The sequence below is a fragment of the Neolamprologus brichardi genome, chromosome 4 (genome assembly GCF_056152115.1).
Source record: "Neolamprologus brichardi isolate AB-2024 chromosome 4, ASM5615211v1, whole genome shotgun sequence".
NCBI classification, from domain to species: Eukaryota; Metazoa; Chordata; class Actinopteri; order Cichliformes; family Cichlidae; genus Neolamprologus; species Neolamprologus brichardi.
Genome location: NC_142107.1, coordinates 3,139,270 through 3,154,107, shown reverse-complemented (window position 1 = coordinate 3,154,107; position 14,838 = coordinate 3,139,270). Strand labels below are relative to the sequence as shown.

Genomic DNA, 14,838 nt, shown 5'->3' with positions numbered 1-14,838 from the left:
TTCCTTCTGCTTAGCGTACAGCCTCAGGGTCCTGGACTATAAACCATCCATGCATGGTCAGGAGCATCCTTGGCTGCTGATAGAGATAGTGGCTTCTATCTCCTCCTTTGGCCAACTTATTATCCCTGCAGGGTATCTGATCACGGGCAGAGCGTAGGTGTTGATTGCCCGGATCTTGTTCTTTCCATTCAACTGACTCCTCAGGACTTGACTGATCCTCTTCAGGTACTTGGTAGTTGCAGCTTTCCTAGCGGCCTCTTCTTGGTTCCCATTTCCCTTAACAGCACGGTCACTTTGTTGGCCTACCACTGTGGTCCAGACAGGAACAATTTAAAATTACATTTCTATTCACATTTGTACAAATATTAATGATCCTCCAAAAATAAATCCGACTTGCCTTTCTGAAATGTTATGACTTTTTATAACCAGAACTTCAGTTGTTTTGTTTTTTTCTGCTTCTCAGTGAAATTCTCAATGTCTACTCAGCGGAGTGACTCCTAATTTTCTTCAGACGTTCATGATTTCGAAACAGTGAATCATGAGTCATTATGATTCACTGACTGGACACCATAAATGTCTATACAAAATTACATTCTTCCTTTTCTCTACCATGATAATAGGCTATTTATGTTTTTGAGTTGAAAGTCCTAATATTGAACCGACTGTCATGAAATTACAGACAACTACAGGATACTTTGGGATACTTCTGTTTGTGACTACACCTGTAAATCCACTGTTGCTGCAGAGCCTCTGCACGCCTTCAGGAATAAATATAGAGGAGTAAACAGAATATATTTCCTGAATGAAAATGGAAACTAATATAGTTTCAGTCTGAGGGAAGCAGCAGACCTCAAACTCACCTCAACAGTTTCAATGTACTTTTCAGACCTTCTTTTGACTGTTTGCACGATTTAAAAGAAAAATCTCAGGAGACATTTGCTAGTTTAGCTGCCTTCATCCAGAATCCGCATCACTATATCAGATATTAAACTGAGCAAAGCTGTTTCTATGGAAACCTTCTTCCTCCCAGTCCACCTTCACCCTTAGCTCTTCTTTAGACCCCTCACTCCTCCGAGCTTTTCTCTAAGTCTTGCTCTCCTCCTCTTCTACCTAAATTATAGAGCAGGAGTCAGTGGAGGGGTGCTTCCTTTCAAAATCTCCTCCTTTGAATACAGATGTGGGTGTTGCATTTGCTCAGATGAGAAACAAGGAGGAGGACGGAGACATGTTGCTATTAGGAACAGCGACATAGAGATAAACAGAAGCTGGAGTCAAGGTTTCTTAAGTTAATAGACACAGTGAAAGCAATGAAACATTTCAAAGGCCAGTCTAAGAGGGCAAAGACTAAAACAAACAAAAAAAATAGGAAAAAAGAAAGTCCAATACACATAAAGTACACAAAAGCTTCACCAAAGGATTATTGCCACACAAGAGCAGGAAAAAGCACCAAGAAACTTGAATGCATTAGCATTAAATGGCAGGCACACATTAACATTCATAATTAGTTTGAATTAGACCACTGTGTAGGTCTGTTCCTTTAAGTATAATGTACTGAAATGCTAATATACACAGTATAAATCTAAACCACAAATAAACAAAGTAGAATGGTTTAAACAAGGGGTGACAATCTAACTTTATACATATGCTCCAGTTTGGTTGATTTAAGGGGGCCAGACCAGTAAACTGTTGCATAATGGCCTACCTTTCTTTTAATGTAAAGGAACACAAGTAAGCATCACATTTGGTAAGCTCACTATGTACTGTACAAAACTTTTGAGCCAAATCTATTTTTTATATTTTGGGAAATAGCTGCAGGCAAAACAGAGTTTGCACAAATTTAACAAGCTTGAAAGTCAATATTTGGTGTGACCACCTTTATTAGCCAACACAGTCTGAACTCTCTTAGGCAGCTTTCTTGTCATTTCTTTAAGAAGTCTTCAGGAATAGTTCTCTGGGTTACTTGAAGGACCTTCAATTTTATTCTTTGGATGTTGGCTGCATTTTTTTTGATCACTACATGATCACACACTGCATCAATAATTTTGAAGTCCAGGCTCTGGGGAGGCCAATCCATGACTTATGGTGTTCCATGACACAAGTTTGTTTTTTTTCTATCCATGTGTGTTTTTACTGCATTGGCAGTCTGTTTGAGATCAATGTCATGTTGAAATATAAAGCCACTACCAATTAATGCCAGTGCTAATAAATTTAGCGGTATTTTGTGACAGGATATTGCTTGTTTAAGTGCCTACAATTTAAAGATTATTTATTGGTTTATAGGGTATTTGCTAAGTTGTCTGTTGAACATGGGTTCATCTCTTGAGTTAGAAGCTATTTTACGATTTAACAAACAAAAAAGCATATCTCTAAATTGTCAGATACACGAGCTGGAGGTTGAGTGAAAACCAGTGTCCGAAGAAGAACTTTGAAAGACCTTCTGTCTATGTAGTAAACTTTAAAAAAAAACAAAACAACAAAAACATTTAAACATTTAAGACATTAAAATCTCTGTAAAATCTCTAGCCTTTGGAGGGCCAGTTCTAGTCCACTACCCACATGTTTAACAACTCAACTTTAAACCATTCAGTTGGTCTGATCCTTATAAGGTAGAAATACACTGGTATAAATATTTTTTCCCCATATTTCAAATAAAAACAAACCTCTAGTGGACTGCTGAAACTTATATACAGTTAATTTTTAATTTCTAAAGACAATAACAGCCCTTAGTCACAGCTGGTGTCATTTCTACTAGCTGACAGGAGCCATTGTCATGGAGCATTGATGGTTTTGAACTGGATGCAGTTCTAGTGCAGTAGTTATGTGTGGCGAGAGAAAGAGAGGAGACAGAGGCTTCCAGACAGGATGATCCGACATTCACACCGTCCAGCAGAAGATGACCAGGCAGACAGACTCTCTGGGGCAGACCGGGCTGTGTGTATGTATAAATAGCTATTAATCGGGCCTGGGTGTCAGATTAGTTCCCATAACCTTTTGCTCAGCACACACTTGTTATGGGAGTATGGGTCAGCTCTGTCCAGGGGATGTCCTTTGTGGCACATTTGCTTCTATCATTCAGCCGATGAACATTCATCAATGTGTTTATAAGACTGGAACTAATGGACTAATATAGGATACATTAAGTTTTCTTCCATTTCTCCTTTAATTTGCTCATTGAGAACTTTTACTTTCTTGTGTTTCAGATTTTTAAATATGTGCGTGAGGATAACTCTGACAACACAGCATCAGAAAAAACAACCAGCGCCTCTGTGCTGGATGCTTCTGGGGTATATAAAGAAGCTATGTACTTTTCGTTGGTGTCCGTCGCCCCCTCATTTCTCTGCACCACCACTGATGTACTCTAAGTAGGCTGGAAGCATTTCCTGAGTAATCTAAGGAGCTCTATATCACATGAAAATGAGAGGAGGATGTTGGGTAGCGTGATGTACGCAAGGCCAGAATTCAGCTTCAGTTTGTAGGTTGCGGTCAGAGGGAGGAGGTGGAGATTTTGTGGGATCATGTGGGATCAGAAACACGGGATGGTGAGAAACAGTGTGTCAGTGATTCAGTGATACAGCTTTCCTCAGAATTAGGAGGAAAGGGGGCCAGGGTGAGGAACTGTCAGAAAGCAGTGAACACACAAAGAGGGTGGAGAGTATTTTAAAACACTGATAAGTAAGAGTAAAATGCTTCAGGTCACTTTACAATCTAGTCCGGTTCTTTAGCCAAATAAAAAGAAAGCACAAACATTGCTTCTTTGTTGAACAGCCTAAAGCCCGGTGTCAAAGCTGCCCACTCATCTTCACTTCATGTTCATGAGACATATACAGTTCTGAAGCAGACAGACTCCTCATCTGCAAAAGGATGAACACCGTTGGCACAGACTTAAACAGCCCTGAAGTGCTTTACGCATCTCAGCGTTTCATAAGTTGGTAATTATTTGTTTTGTGTTGCATTGTGTGCCAAACTGAGCTGACATTTAGTTATGAGGCATTAGCCTTTTTCTTTTGTATCTGAATTTCTTTAGAAAACACAAAGAGAAAAACACAGTGCAACTCTAGAAGACCAAAAAATACATTTTTTATGTTTCCAAATTATTTGTTGCCAACTGTGGAACAGAAGTGGGAATCAGAGCTATTTTTACATTTGCTCACTCATTTTTTTATTGTTAAAAAATATCGTATAAAGTTTAGTAATCTTTTTTTTTCATCTTGAGTTTTATTGAAAGCTTTTATGGGGTTTTTGTGATATCAGTGGTACAGTCATGTGAAAACAAAAGCTTTGACAGGACTAGGTGAAAAACTAAGTGTACACTTGCTGCTTCTATAGGAATTAAGAGGTTAAGCAGCAACCAGGAGGTGCTAATCAAATCCACTTGATTCACTGATCATCCAAAAGTGGGAGTACCTCTGGAAAAGCAGAGGTTTTTGGGAGTTTGCTGAGCATTCAGGTGTGTTAACTTGCAACTATCTTTGCAGGAGTGGACATTCAACACGAAGTCAGACAATACAAGGTTAAGAGATGCTGCAGAAACCCACGAGCACCTCAAGCTCCACAGCCCTCAGTTAGCATGTTAAATGTTAAAGATCATCACAATGCAAAACACTAAAAAAAAAACTTGCTGCAAGGAGAAAGCTTCTTCTCTCTAAAAAGAACATGTCAGTACAGCTCAGGTTTGCACAGCAGCCTCTAAATGAGCCATGAGACTTCTGGAACAATGTCTTTTGGACAGACAACACCGAATTGGAGATGTTTTCCCACAAGGAACAGCACCATGTTTAATTAATATCAGCACAGACACCTCAAACCATCAAACACCGTGGTGGTGGTGGTGATAGAGGGGTGTTCATTTAGGCTTGTTTTTCATTCATAGCATCTGGGTGCCCTGGAGTCATGGAGTTGACCATAAACTTCTCAGAATATGTAATAAATATTGTCTAATGTGAAGCCATTTGTCCAATGCATGTATTTGTACACTAGCTTTTAAATGGGTAAGTCATATGATTTATTATTATAGATCCACTGGTGAAGTTAATAAAAGACAACGAGCAAAATAATGCAGTTTGTTTGGAAAACACATTTCAGACAACCAGGAAATTCATTCAAACAAATTAAAAGGAAAACCATTTTAAATAGCACCATTAAATACATTTAATTATCCTATAGAGAAGGCGTGGCTCATTAATTTCCCCCAAGGAAACACAATTATGGCCTAATTGGAGCATCTACTCTTACCAGCAGCACCTTATAAAGAGACAAAATTAGTCCTGAGCAACTAAACTGAGTTTAGTTTGTTGGAGCAGCCCTCCACAACAGTGCCAATTTCTCATTTGGGAATTTTAATTCCCCACCTATGCTTTAGAGCAGGAATATCAGAATGATTTTACAATGGGCTACATACAGCCTGGTTTGATCTTAAGTGGGCCAGATCAGCAAAACTCCCTTCCCTGCAAGTGTAAAGAAGTTTAACCAATCCATGAGATATCCTAATATAAGAAATACATTTTAACAATGCATCTCAGTTTTTCCCAGTGATAAAGAAATGCTGCTGAACTCACTGCCCAAAAGAACAAAAAACAAAAAGAAATCCCCGGAAAGTTGTACAGTAGATAATGAAAAAAACATGTACTTTTTTATATAATTGTTTATGTATTACTTAATTAATTACTGTGTTTTAGTATGAATGACCATGATGGAGGTTATTCAGTAGGGAAAGCTGTAACAGTTAATAACAGAGAGTAAGTCCCAAATTTGCCCTCCTTCACATTTTCCAAAGCTGGGCACCAGTGTCTAACACTCCTGCTCTCGAGGGACCATTTCCAATAACGAAACACCATATATATAGGTAGATAAGTAGTTTGTCGCCATCTGCTGTGAAATCAGTGCATTGCAGGATGTCTTCCATCAAGTTCGCCATAGAAAGTTAGTCATTACCGGGAAAAACCTTCAAAATAAAAATAGTTATGGATAGTGAAAGAGCTAATAATCCCCCAGAAGTCAGATGTCAGTGTGTTGAACTTAGTATTGGAAAGAAAAAAAATCAGTAAATGTACTAAAGAGTGTTTTCTGCAGTCATTAGGCTAAACTCTCAACGAGCATGCGCTTTAACCAGCACAAGGTTTTACTTTGAAAGTCCTAAGCCGGAAACAGATATATTTAGCTCTATATTGAATCCTTGACGGCGAAGAGCTGAGCTATCAGCCACGTCACCTCCTCGGAAGCGGTTTTCCCGTCTGTCCACGGCACACACACGGATCTGTGAGCGGAACCCACGGAGTCTGTGTCTAGCGTCACGCGCACAGAGAGTGAGCCGTCCGACCGTGACCGCGCAGCTTGTTGCCTCTCTGCCCACGCCAGCACAGCACCCCTTTGGCGTTTTGTGAGCAGTGACTGTCTCCTGAGGACGTGTAAGGCCCGTGAGGAGTTGCATTAAGTTTGTTTTGCTTGAGCATAAACACCATGAATATCTTCCGTCTGGCGGGTGACGTGTCACACTTGGTGGCTATCATCATCCTGTTGCTGAAGATATGGAGGTCCAAGTCGTGTGCTGGTAGGTTGACACTAGCAACACAGTGTGGGTGCTGTGCGATCATATCAGTGCATTTGGGCTGTTATGATTTTTCATCCGCGCTAAAGATGTATGCGTGTGGTTGTGGTGCACAGAAACAGCTGTGACACAGTGAAACTTCTCTTATCTGCTGTGTGCATTAAGGATGGCATTTGCATGGCGCTGATTGGTCTGCGCCAGTAGAAGCTACGTGGCAATGATAACAAAGTTATGAGCAGCCTGCTCGACCAATCATACAGCTTTGTTTAAAGTGAGAGAGCTGCACAGCTGAGTTGCAGAAGAAAGAAGAAAAAAAAGGAAACGTTTGACTTCTCTGTTTCATCCTCTCACTTTTAATGTCTCTCATTTTATTTCCATTACAGGCATCTCTGGGAAGTCTCAGGTGCTGTTTGCGATTGTCTTCACCACCAGGTATCTCGACCTGTTCACGGTCTACATTTCTGCTTACAACACGGTCATGAAGGTAAGTTTGTAGGTCACACCCACACACAGTCACACACACATTTCCCTGTCAGATTACCTTTAAGCTGAATGAGTCATTCATTTCTTGTACCAGCTGTGATCTCTGTGTTTTCACTAACACACATATATATATCTATATAGATAATAAACGCAAAGCAGGGATGTCAGCAAAATAAGCAAAAGCATCTTGTAGTGTTTCACAGTGTCTTCAATTAAGTTCACTTTTCCTGATCAGTGTTTGGCTCCGCCCTCAGGTGGTGTTCCTGGCTTTGTCCTATGCTACGGTGTACTTGATCTACATGCGCTTCAGGAACACGTACGACTCTGAGAACGACACTTTCCGCGTGGAGTTCCTGCTGGTCCCAGTCACCGGGCTGTCCTTCCTGGAGAACTATGCTTTTACCCCAATGGAGGTAAAGGTGTCTGTCAGAAATGTAGAGCTCCCTCAATTAAAAACAGCTTTAAAATTAACACGCGCCCCTTTGCCTCCAGATCCTGTGGACCTTCTCCATCTTTCTGGAAGCAGTGGCCATAATGCCACAGCTCTTCATGATCACCAAGACTGGCGAGGCGGAGTCCATCACCACCCACTACCTGTTCTTCCTCGGCCTCTACAGAGCCCTCTACATCGCCAACTGGGTGTGGCGCTATCACACGGAGGGCTTCTTCGACCAGATCGCGGTGGTGTCCGGCGTGGTGCAGACCATCTTCTACTGCGATTTCTTCTACCTCTACGTCACAAAAGGTGAGTAAGAACACGATCACTCGCTGCTACGCTACAGGGCCGAGTCTAGGTGTGATCCATTTACGTTGGCAGGACGCCACGCCAGAATTATGTTTGCGTAATCATCCGATATTTGCAGCGTTATTATTAGGTTTATCGGCCTTGCCTGTTTTACTGCACTTTCTGTTCTGCTGATATAAAACAGCATGCAGAAGTAATTTGCAATGAAACCTAGCACACAGCTATGCTCTGTGACTGAAAGAGCTTCTGCTCAGTTTGTTTACCTGTCGAGGGAGGATATGTATCCTTAATGTCAGCTGCTGTAGGTTGCTCTAAAGTGTTTGCTCACCTGCTAAACAAAGGAGTGGGGGAAGCTGAAAAACACTCCCTCACCCTCGCTATGTTCTCACTTTTTTCTTTCTCGTCCGCCTTCCTTCAGTGCTTCGGGGAAGAGGAAAGATGACCCTGCCGATGCCGGTTTAAAACGGACCCCTCCACCCTTCTGTGCCTGCCATGTATCGGTATCTGAGAGTAGATCCTTCAGCTGTATTTGTACTTAATGATGTAACTAATGGTCTGTGATTGTAGTTTAGACCATTTTTTTCTTTTTTCTTTTTGTCTGATCGGTTCTTTGGGTGTAAGTCTGTACGTTTGCAGGAGTTTACATGTTTTTTTTATTAGTCCATAAGATGCAGGTGCGACACTGGAAGTGTGTCCCTAATATGCAACAAGGCGAGTGAGCAACAGCAGTACAGAAACAGTATTTGTGGACGCTTGTGGGTTTTTTTTGTTTTTCTTTGGAAGCTGAGGGTGACTGTGACTCTGGAGGTGCTTGCATTTACATCCTGAACAATCAAGAGTATTTTGAGCACAAAAATGTAGCTGCAATTTTGTTTTGTACAGCACTCAGGTGGACTACACGTAGTTCTCTTTCAGTATAAATCCTTCACATTTCACAAAGTCTTTAAAAATATGGTAGTCTTTGTACATTTGTGCTCCCCGATCTTTTTACGGCGTGTTGTCCTCTTTCACTCTGTGCTGTTAGACACTCCCTGAATAGGTCACTGCGTTGTATGCAAACCATTTCCTTTCCTCACTGCCAGCTGCAATCTGATGAATTCCTTCGTCATCTTTTGTGTGTCAGTGCATTTGTACAGAAGAGAATAAAGGGCTAAAATATGTTGTCACTTGTTATATGAAGCCAAAGACGGATAAGGTAACTGCTGCAATGTTTTAAACAGTTCTTCTTATTTTTAAATCTTCCTGTGTTGTTACCTTAACCAAATCACGCCATTGTGTCGGGGGTGGAAATGATGGGAAAATTGTTTTTTAATGTATTGTATCTGTGTAGCGAACTAACCTATTTTTGACAAATACAAATGTGCGAAGTCATAATAAGATGAACTGGACTTTTTTTTGTGTGTGTGACTTTATTGTGTCGTGAGTTCGTATTTCACAGTATAGTCTAAGAGTGCGTGTGTGGTGCGATTGTGGTGTTTGAACAATGGAAACACAATCATAGTTAAGTGATGCATCTGTAGGTTCTCATTCATCCAGGTCATGGTGGTCTTGGGAGCTTGAGAAAATGGCAGCTGGGCTTTTTTAGGTCTTTGAAGATGCTTCGCCTCTCATCCAGGAGACTTTTTCATCCCTAGAGCACCTGGTGGATGGTCTCGGGTTATAAACCCTTAGTAGGGATTTGACCCCTTCACTAGAGAAGCATCTTGGATGAGAAGCGAAATGTCTTCAAAACCTAAAGAAGTCCAGCTGGCCTTACATCAAGTGACTTGTCCTCACCACGCAGGCTTCGTTGTGTCCTGTCTCTTTGATTTACCTTTCAGCGCAGTAAAGTTTTTCTGTGTTTGTATAGCACCTTGCTTCCTTCTCTCACGGCCCCTCCCACTGCTTTCGCAGCCGACCTGACAGAGAGCGGAGACGCAGCCAGAGCTGCCACTTTCTCCACCACCTTCGCCTTCTTCACAGCTTTCCCTTTCCCCTTGTCCTTTCCCATGATCCCTGCCCCCTCCGCGGCACCTTTCCCCAGGGCGGTCACCAGCTCGCACCAGAAAAGCTTCTCCGCTCTCTTCCGGGCCTCCTCTTCCTCCCTTCTCCTCTCCTCATCCTCCCACTTCTTTTCCAATCTTGGCAGCCGCCCCTCTGTGACCTCAGCCTCTGTCTGAATAGACTCCACCACGTGCCCAGCTTCACCCAGAATCCTCTCATGTGCCTCCCTTATGGCACCTTCAGCCTCCTTCAGCATCTCATCGCTGTAGCAACTGCCTCCATTCTTAGCCACAATTTGGTCAACCTTCTCCAAAAGTTGCATGACTTGTTGTGAGCATTCATCTGTTTCCTCCTGCCTGCTGTTATCAAAGACGTGATATCCTCCATGGCAGCTGCTGACAAACTCAGACAGCTCCTGGCTCTCCTCTAGAAAGTCCTCGATGCGTTTCCCCTTCAGCTGGTCACCACAGGTGAACAGCACCATCGTAAACCTCATTACTTCAGGCCCAAATCTAGCTTTGATCCACTCAAAAGCCTCCCTCTCCTCATGGGTGAACCTGCCGAGCTGCAGTGTCACCAAGAAGGCGTGGGGTCCCGGAGAAGAGAAACCAACACACTGTCCCACCTCTGCCATAACCTCTTGAGAAGACAGATGTGTGTGGAAGAGCCCGGGAGTGTCAATGACGGAGATACTCCGCCTTCCCACTATCCCGCTCTGTTTCTTGCATTGTGCGGTTACAGAACAGGGGGACACGTCCACCAGGAACGCAGACCTTCCCAGGATGGTGTTGCCAGAGGAGCTTCTGCCTGTCCCGGTCCGGCCCAGCAGAACGATCCTCAGAGATTCAGCCTCTGATGTGGGGGCTGATGCTTCACTGACTGCCAAACAGAGAGTCATGTGTGTGTCATAATTACCTTTGACATTAATATAATGCATGCACATCCAGGCAACATATATAATATTAAATCATGTAGGCACATTTACATTTCAAAGGGTAAGTGATTTGATCGTTCACAGCTTGCTAATCCAAAGTAATGCAACACAAGTGTAATGGGCATACCTTCATGTGACGCAGCACTTTCAGATGACGACATTCTGATGGAGAAACTGTAGTGAAGCCTTCAGTATTTTCTGAGAATGATTTTTAAAAAATTGCTGAAATCCTGGAGATAGACGGAGACTGGCTGTGTCTGAGATACGCTCGTGTTTCTAGATCATTTGACCGCAGAGTGCTTCAATGCAGCTGCAATCTGTGGTGGAGCAGAGAGGCGCTGCTTGCACACTGCCACCCTGAGTGTAACCAAACCCACAAAAATGATAACACGAGGGATACGTGTTAGCTTGCAGTGAAAACCGATTGCAGAAAAGTGTTATTAACGGAGCTCTGTGGCAACACGAGTGAAAAATAATAATTCGATCTTTTGACATAAATTCAATTCTGTTGTTCCAAACTGTGACCACTAGATGGCAGTGAATCCTCACATAATGAACGCATCAACGTCAACTTCACCAAAAAGACAGAGAAATAATATTTTCGGATATTAACAATTATTAGAATATCCTAACGTAACGAAACTAACAAAAAGAAGATACCTTTGCCCAACTGTTTCTTCTGTGCTCACACTAGTTAAATATTCTCAGCAGAGTTTGTGGATAAATCATGAAGAGCAATGGCTGGAGGCTGGATCAGTTCTTCAGTTCAGGGCTAATGGTGTTTCAAGTTATCCTCACCAGTGTCCAGACCAAAGTCACACTTTTGGCAGACATATTTTTTATTAAAAATGGAAACATTAAATAAAAATGTTTAAACTGGGAGAATTAACCATATTAAGAAAAATGTTAGCTCATTTTGAGTTTGGTGGCAGCCAGTGGCGTGTCCAGTGGGGTGGCCTGGGGGGGCACAGGCCACCCCCCCAACCAGACTAGCCACCCCAGGTGCCACCCCGAAGCTAAAACACTAAAATTGAATGAAATATCAAATGTACGATTATGGTTTCACAGTGAAGCTCAGATATCCGAGGGTAGGTGAATGCAGCACCGGCTTCTGCACTATGAGCATCATGTTAGCAAAGGTAGGAGAGCCAAGCACGAAAGACGGCACCGCAGAAAACATTTTTTCAGCGAAAGATTAACAAGTTAACATAGCTGGACTAGCCATCGGACATTTGCACGGTGGGCTGATGACTTATTTATTTATTTATTTCGTAACGGCATGAACAATGAGAGGTGGTGGATTGGCCAGATGCTGGCCGATGTGTAAAAATAACTCAGTTGTTTGGTGGTGGATATGGCGGAGCTTCCACAGAGGCAACAGGTGGATGAGGGAAGGGGAGGCAGGAGGAGGAGAGACCCGAGGCAGCCGCCGGTCCGACTATCAGGTGAACTGAACTTCAGGTAAGAAGTAATGACCTGCAGTCTATCTGGGTCATATATAAACCAAGTTTAGGTGAAGTTTATTTTCGTTGTGCTGACTTTTTACAGACAGTTACTCATACTGCGTGAGCTAGCATGATGGAGTTTCTATACAGCTGTTCGGTTGCTATGATGTTACTGATAGTTCATTCATAAGGTTAGTTAGTAGAATTGCCAACAGCTCCTTAAAGATGGGATGGTCCCTCATTCAGAGAAAATATTACACGTTTTGTATTGAGCTGAGAAGAGACGCAGTTTGTCCCGTACTTTAGCTAGAATGGAAAAAGACACAAAGCTGGAGTTATTCTGTGTGTTTACGCTGCACAGCTGTCTCTTCTTCTCTCATTCTCCCCCTCCCTCACCTGTTGCTACTTCAATCATGAAACTGATCAATGATCAGCTGATCGGCTTTTCTCTCTTGTTTATTTATCCCCCACTTTGCGCCAGAAACAGGAAACTAGCGAATGTCGCGCTAAACAACAGCAGCACGTTTAAGCTTGATCAGCTGTTGTTAGAATTTATTTAATATTAATTTCTAGTATCAGCTGATGTTTGCTGGAGCCACCGCTGTAAAAGCTGCTGGTCATGATATCGGTTTGGATATGTGGTGAGAGGGAAACATGAGGATGAAACCAGGAGATGTCCTTACTGAATCATCAGAGCTGAACAGGTGATGGAGAAACAGGTTTACCTTTTAGGTGACATGAATGAGTTGAACGGAAGTTATGAACTGTTTCTGAGAGACAAATAACACCAGGATCCTTTTCTAAGTAGCTGACAGCTGGTAACTGTGCAGGGGCGGAGCTAGCAAAGTGTTGCCAGGGGGCCAGGTAGGGCATCAACAGGGAGAGAGGGGCACAAAGAAATACTTTTCTTTCTTATTCTCATTTAAAATATCTAGCTTTTATTAAATAATTATCTGAAGCTTACGAACAAAGTTTTTATCTGACGTAAAATGTATAGAAATCATACATATACCAACAAGACAGTGTACATCACTGTCACAACAGCATTTGTTTTCATTCAAAGGCTTGTTTTTTGCCCAAAACATATGTGCACTACACGTCAGTAAAAATACTATGCAAATATTGATGTCCTTGACTGCTGAATAAACACTGACTGATTGTATCTCTTGTACTTTATCAACACAGTATCTAACAACTTTGCACCGTAGTGGTTAAAATCTCATTCTAATAAGAGTTAAAAGCGCATTCGGTTATTAGGTTTATTGAATTATGGTTAACGGTTGGTAGGATTGTTTTTAACATTATCTGCCAATTACATCTGCCACCCTTCTCCAAATCTATGCCCCTACCTGGCCCCCCAACAAAGATTTTCTAGACACGCCACTGGATGGGTTCAACATTTCTTTTGAGTTCCATGTAACAATCCCTAACTCTGTAATTAAAAAACGCGCCATTTAATCTTGGCTGGCTAAAATGGGGTGGCTGCCGTTCAGGATTTAGCACAAGTCAGCTTTTGATCAGAAAGTTTTCTGGTTTGATCCCTGGCTGCTCTAATCTGCAGGCGAAATATCCTTGGACAAGATTGTAATCCCAAGTTGCTTTCTGATGCATCCGTTGGAGTGTGAATGCTTTATAGAGTTTGTGAAACAGTTGTACGTGTGGTCAGATTGTTTTGTATTTGTGTGTGGATTGAAGCATGTGCCTGAAAGCACATCAATCACTGCACATATTTTTAAAATCTTAGTTTAAATAAAGTTTTTGATTATTTATTATAAAAAAGAGATGATATATATATATATATATATATATATATATATATATATATATTAGGGGTGCAACGATACAACAAAATTCACGGTTCGGTTCGGTTCGATACTTTGGTGTCACGGTTCGATATTTTTTCGATACAAAAAAAATGTTCATGCCTTTTTATTAATTTGTCATTTATTAAATTTTCACGGCACATTCTGCACCACATCTCTGTGCGTTCATCATTTGTTTGAAGCCAGCTCACCTCCTGCAACCACTTTTCCGAGAATACGCGCTTCTTTTGTGGTTCGGACTCCTTCTGACATTTCTTTGGAGGTGGAGGAACATCACAGTAATTGCTTAAAGGAGCTTCTTCGACATCTTTAAGAGTTCTAAACAAATGTCTGTCCTCTTCCTTAAAATCTTATGTACGCAAACACGCGTTGCAACTTCTTATCTTGTGCGGGTTTTTATTTTGACAGTGAATGCGCACCTGCGGACCACTTATGTGCAGCCCTGGTTATTTAGCTCGTCATATTGCAGCCACAGAAATTCTTTTGTCCATGAAACCATAAAGCTGCACTTTCTTTTTGCCTTATAGTCTGATTTGTCATAACCTTTCCGTTTTGTCACTTCTTCACCCTGACCTGTCTTATTTGGCTCAGCAGAACTAAAATATATATCCTGCTGCTTTTACACACGCACTAACATAACGCTCAGCGATTCTCTGCGCGATCAACCTCTCACATGTTTAAGCTGCAGGAGATTTCACTTGTCATGTTTGCATAGTAAGCTAACGATTGATAAGACGATGTCAGAGGAATTGGTGCGCAAATTATCATCACTCACCAATCAGTACTGTAGCTTTCTATACACAGTTCACGCGATTGCAAAGTGAAAGCAAAAAACAAGCGCAAATTCAAACGCGATTTCAGTATGTCACATATTGACAGTG

The 14,838-nt window shown here is 41.9% G+C and overlaps 2 protein-coding genes across 2 annotated transcripts; one reads left to right on the top strand and one right to left on the bottom strand.

Annotated features, from left to right (window-relative positions):
* The first annotated feature begins 6,182 nt into the window (after positions 1–6,182).
* kdelr3 (KDEL endoplasmic reticulum protein retention receptor 3) lies at positions 6,183–9,155 on the top strand. The gene is made up of 5 exons (XM_006797944.3): positions 6,183–6,547; positions 6,928–7,028; positions 7,282–7,440; positions 7,520–7,772; positions 8,191–9,155. The coding sequence occupies exons 1-5, from the start codon at positions 6,457–6,459 to the stop codon at positions 8,232–8,234; spliced, it is 648 nt and encodes a 215-aa protein (XP_006798007.1). The 5' UTR covers positions 6,183–6,456; the 3' UTR covers positions 8,235–9,155.
* LOC102799712 (GTPase IMAP family member 7) lies at positions 7,021–11,009 on the bottom strand. Its single transcript, XM_006797943.3, has 2 exons — positions 10,817–11,009; positions 7,021–10,634 (listed from the first exon to the last, which is right to left on the bottom strand). The coding sequence occupies exons 1-2, from the start codon at positions 10,848–10,850 to the stop codon at positions 9,589–9,591; spliced, it is 1,080 nt and encodes a 359-aa protein (XP_006798006.1). The 5' UTR covers positions 10,851–11,009; the 3' UTR covers positions 7,021–9,588.
* Between the last annotated feature and the right edge of the window lie 3,829 nt (positions 11,010–14,838).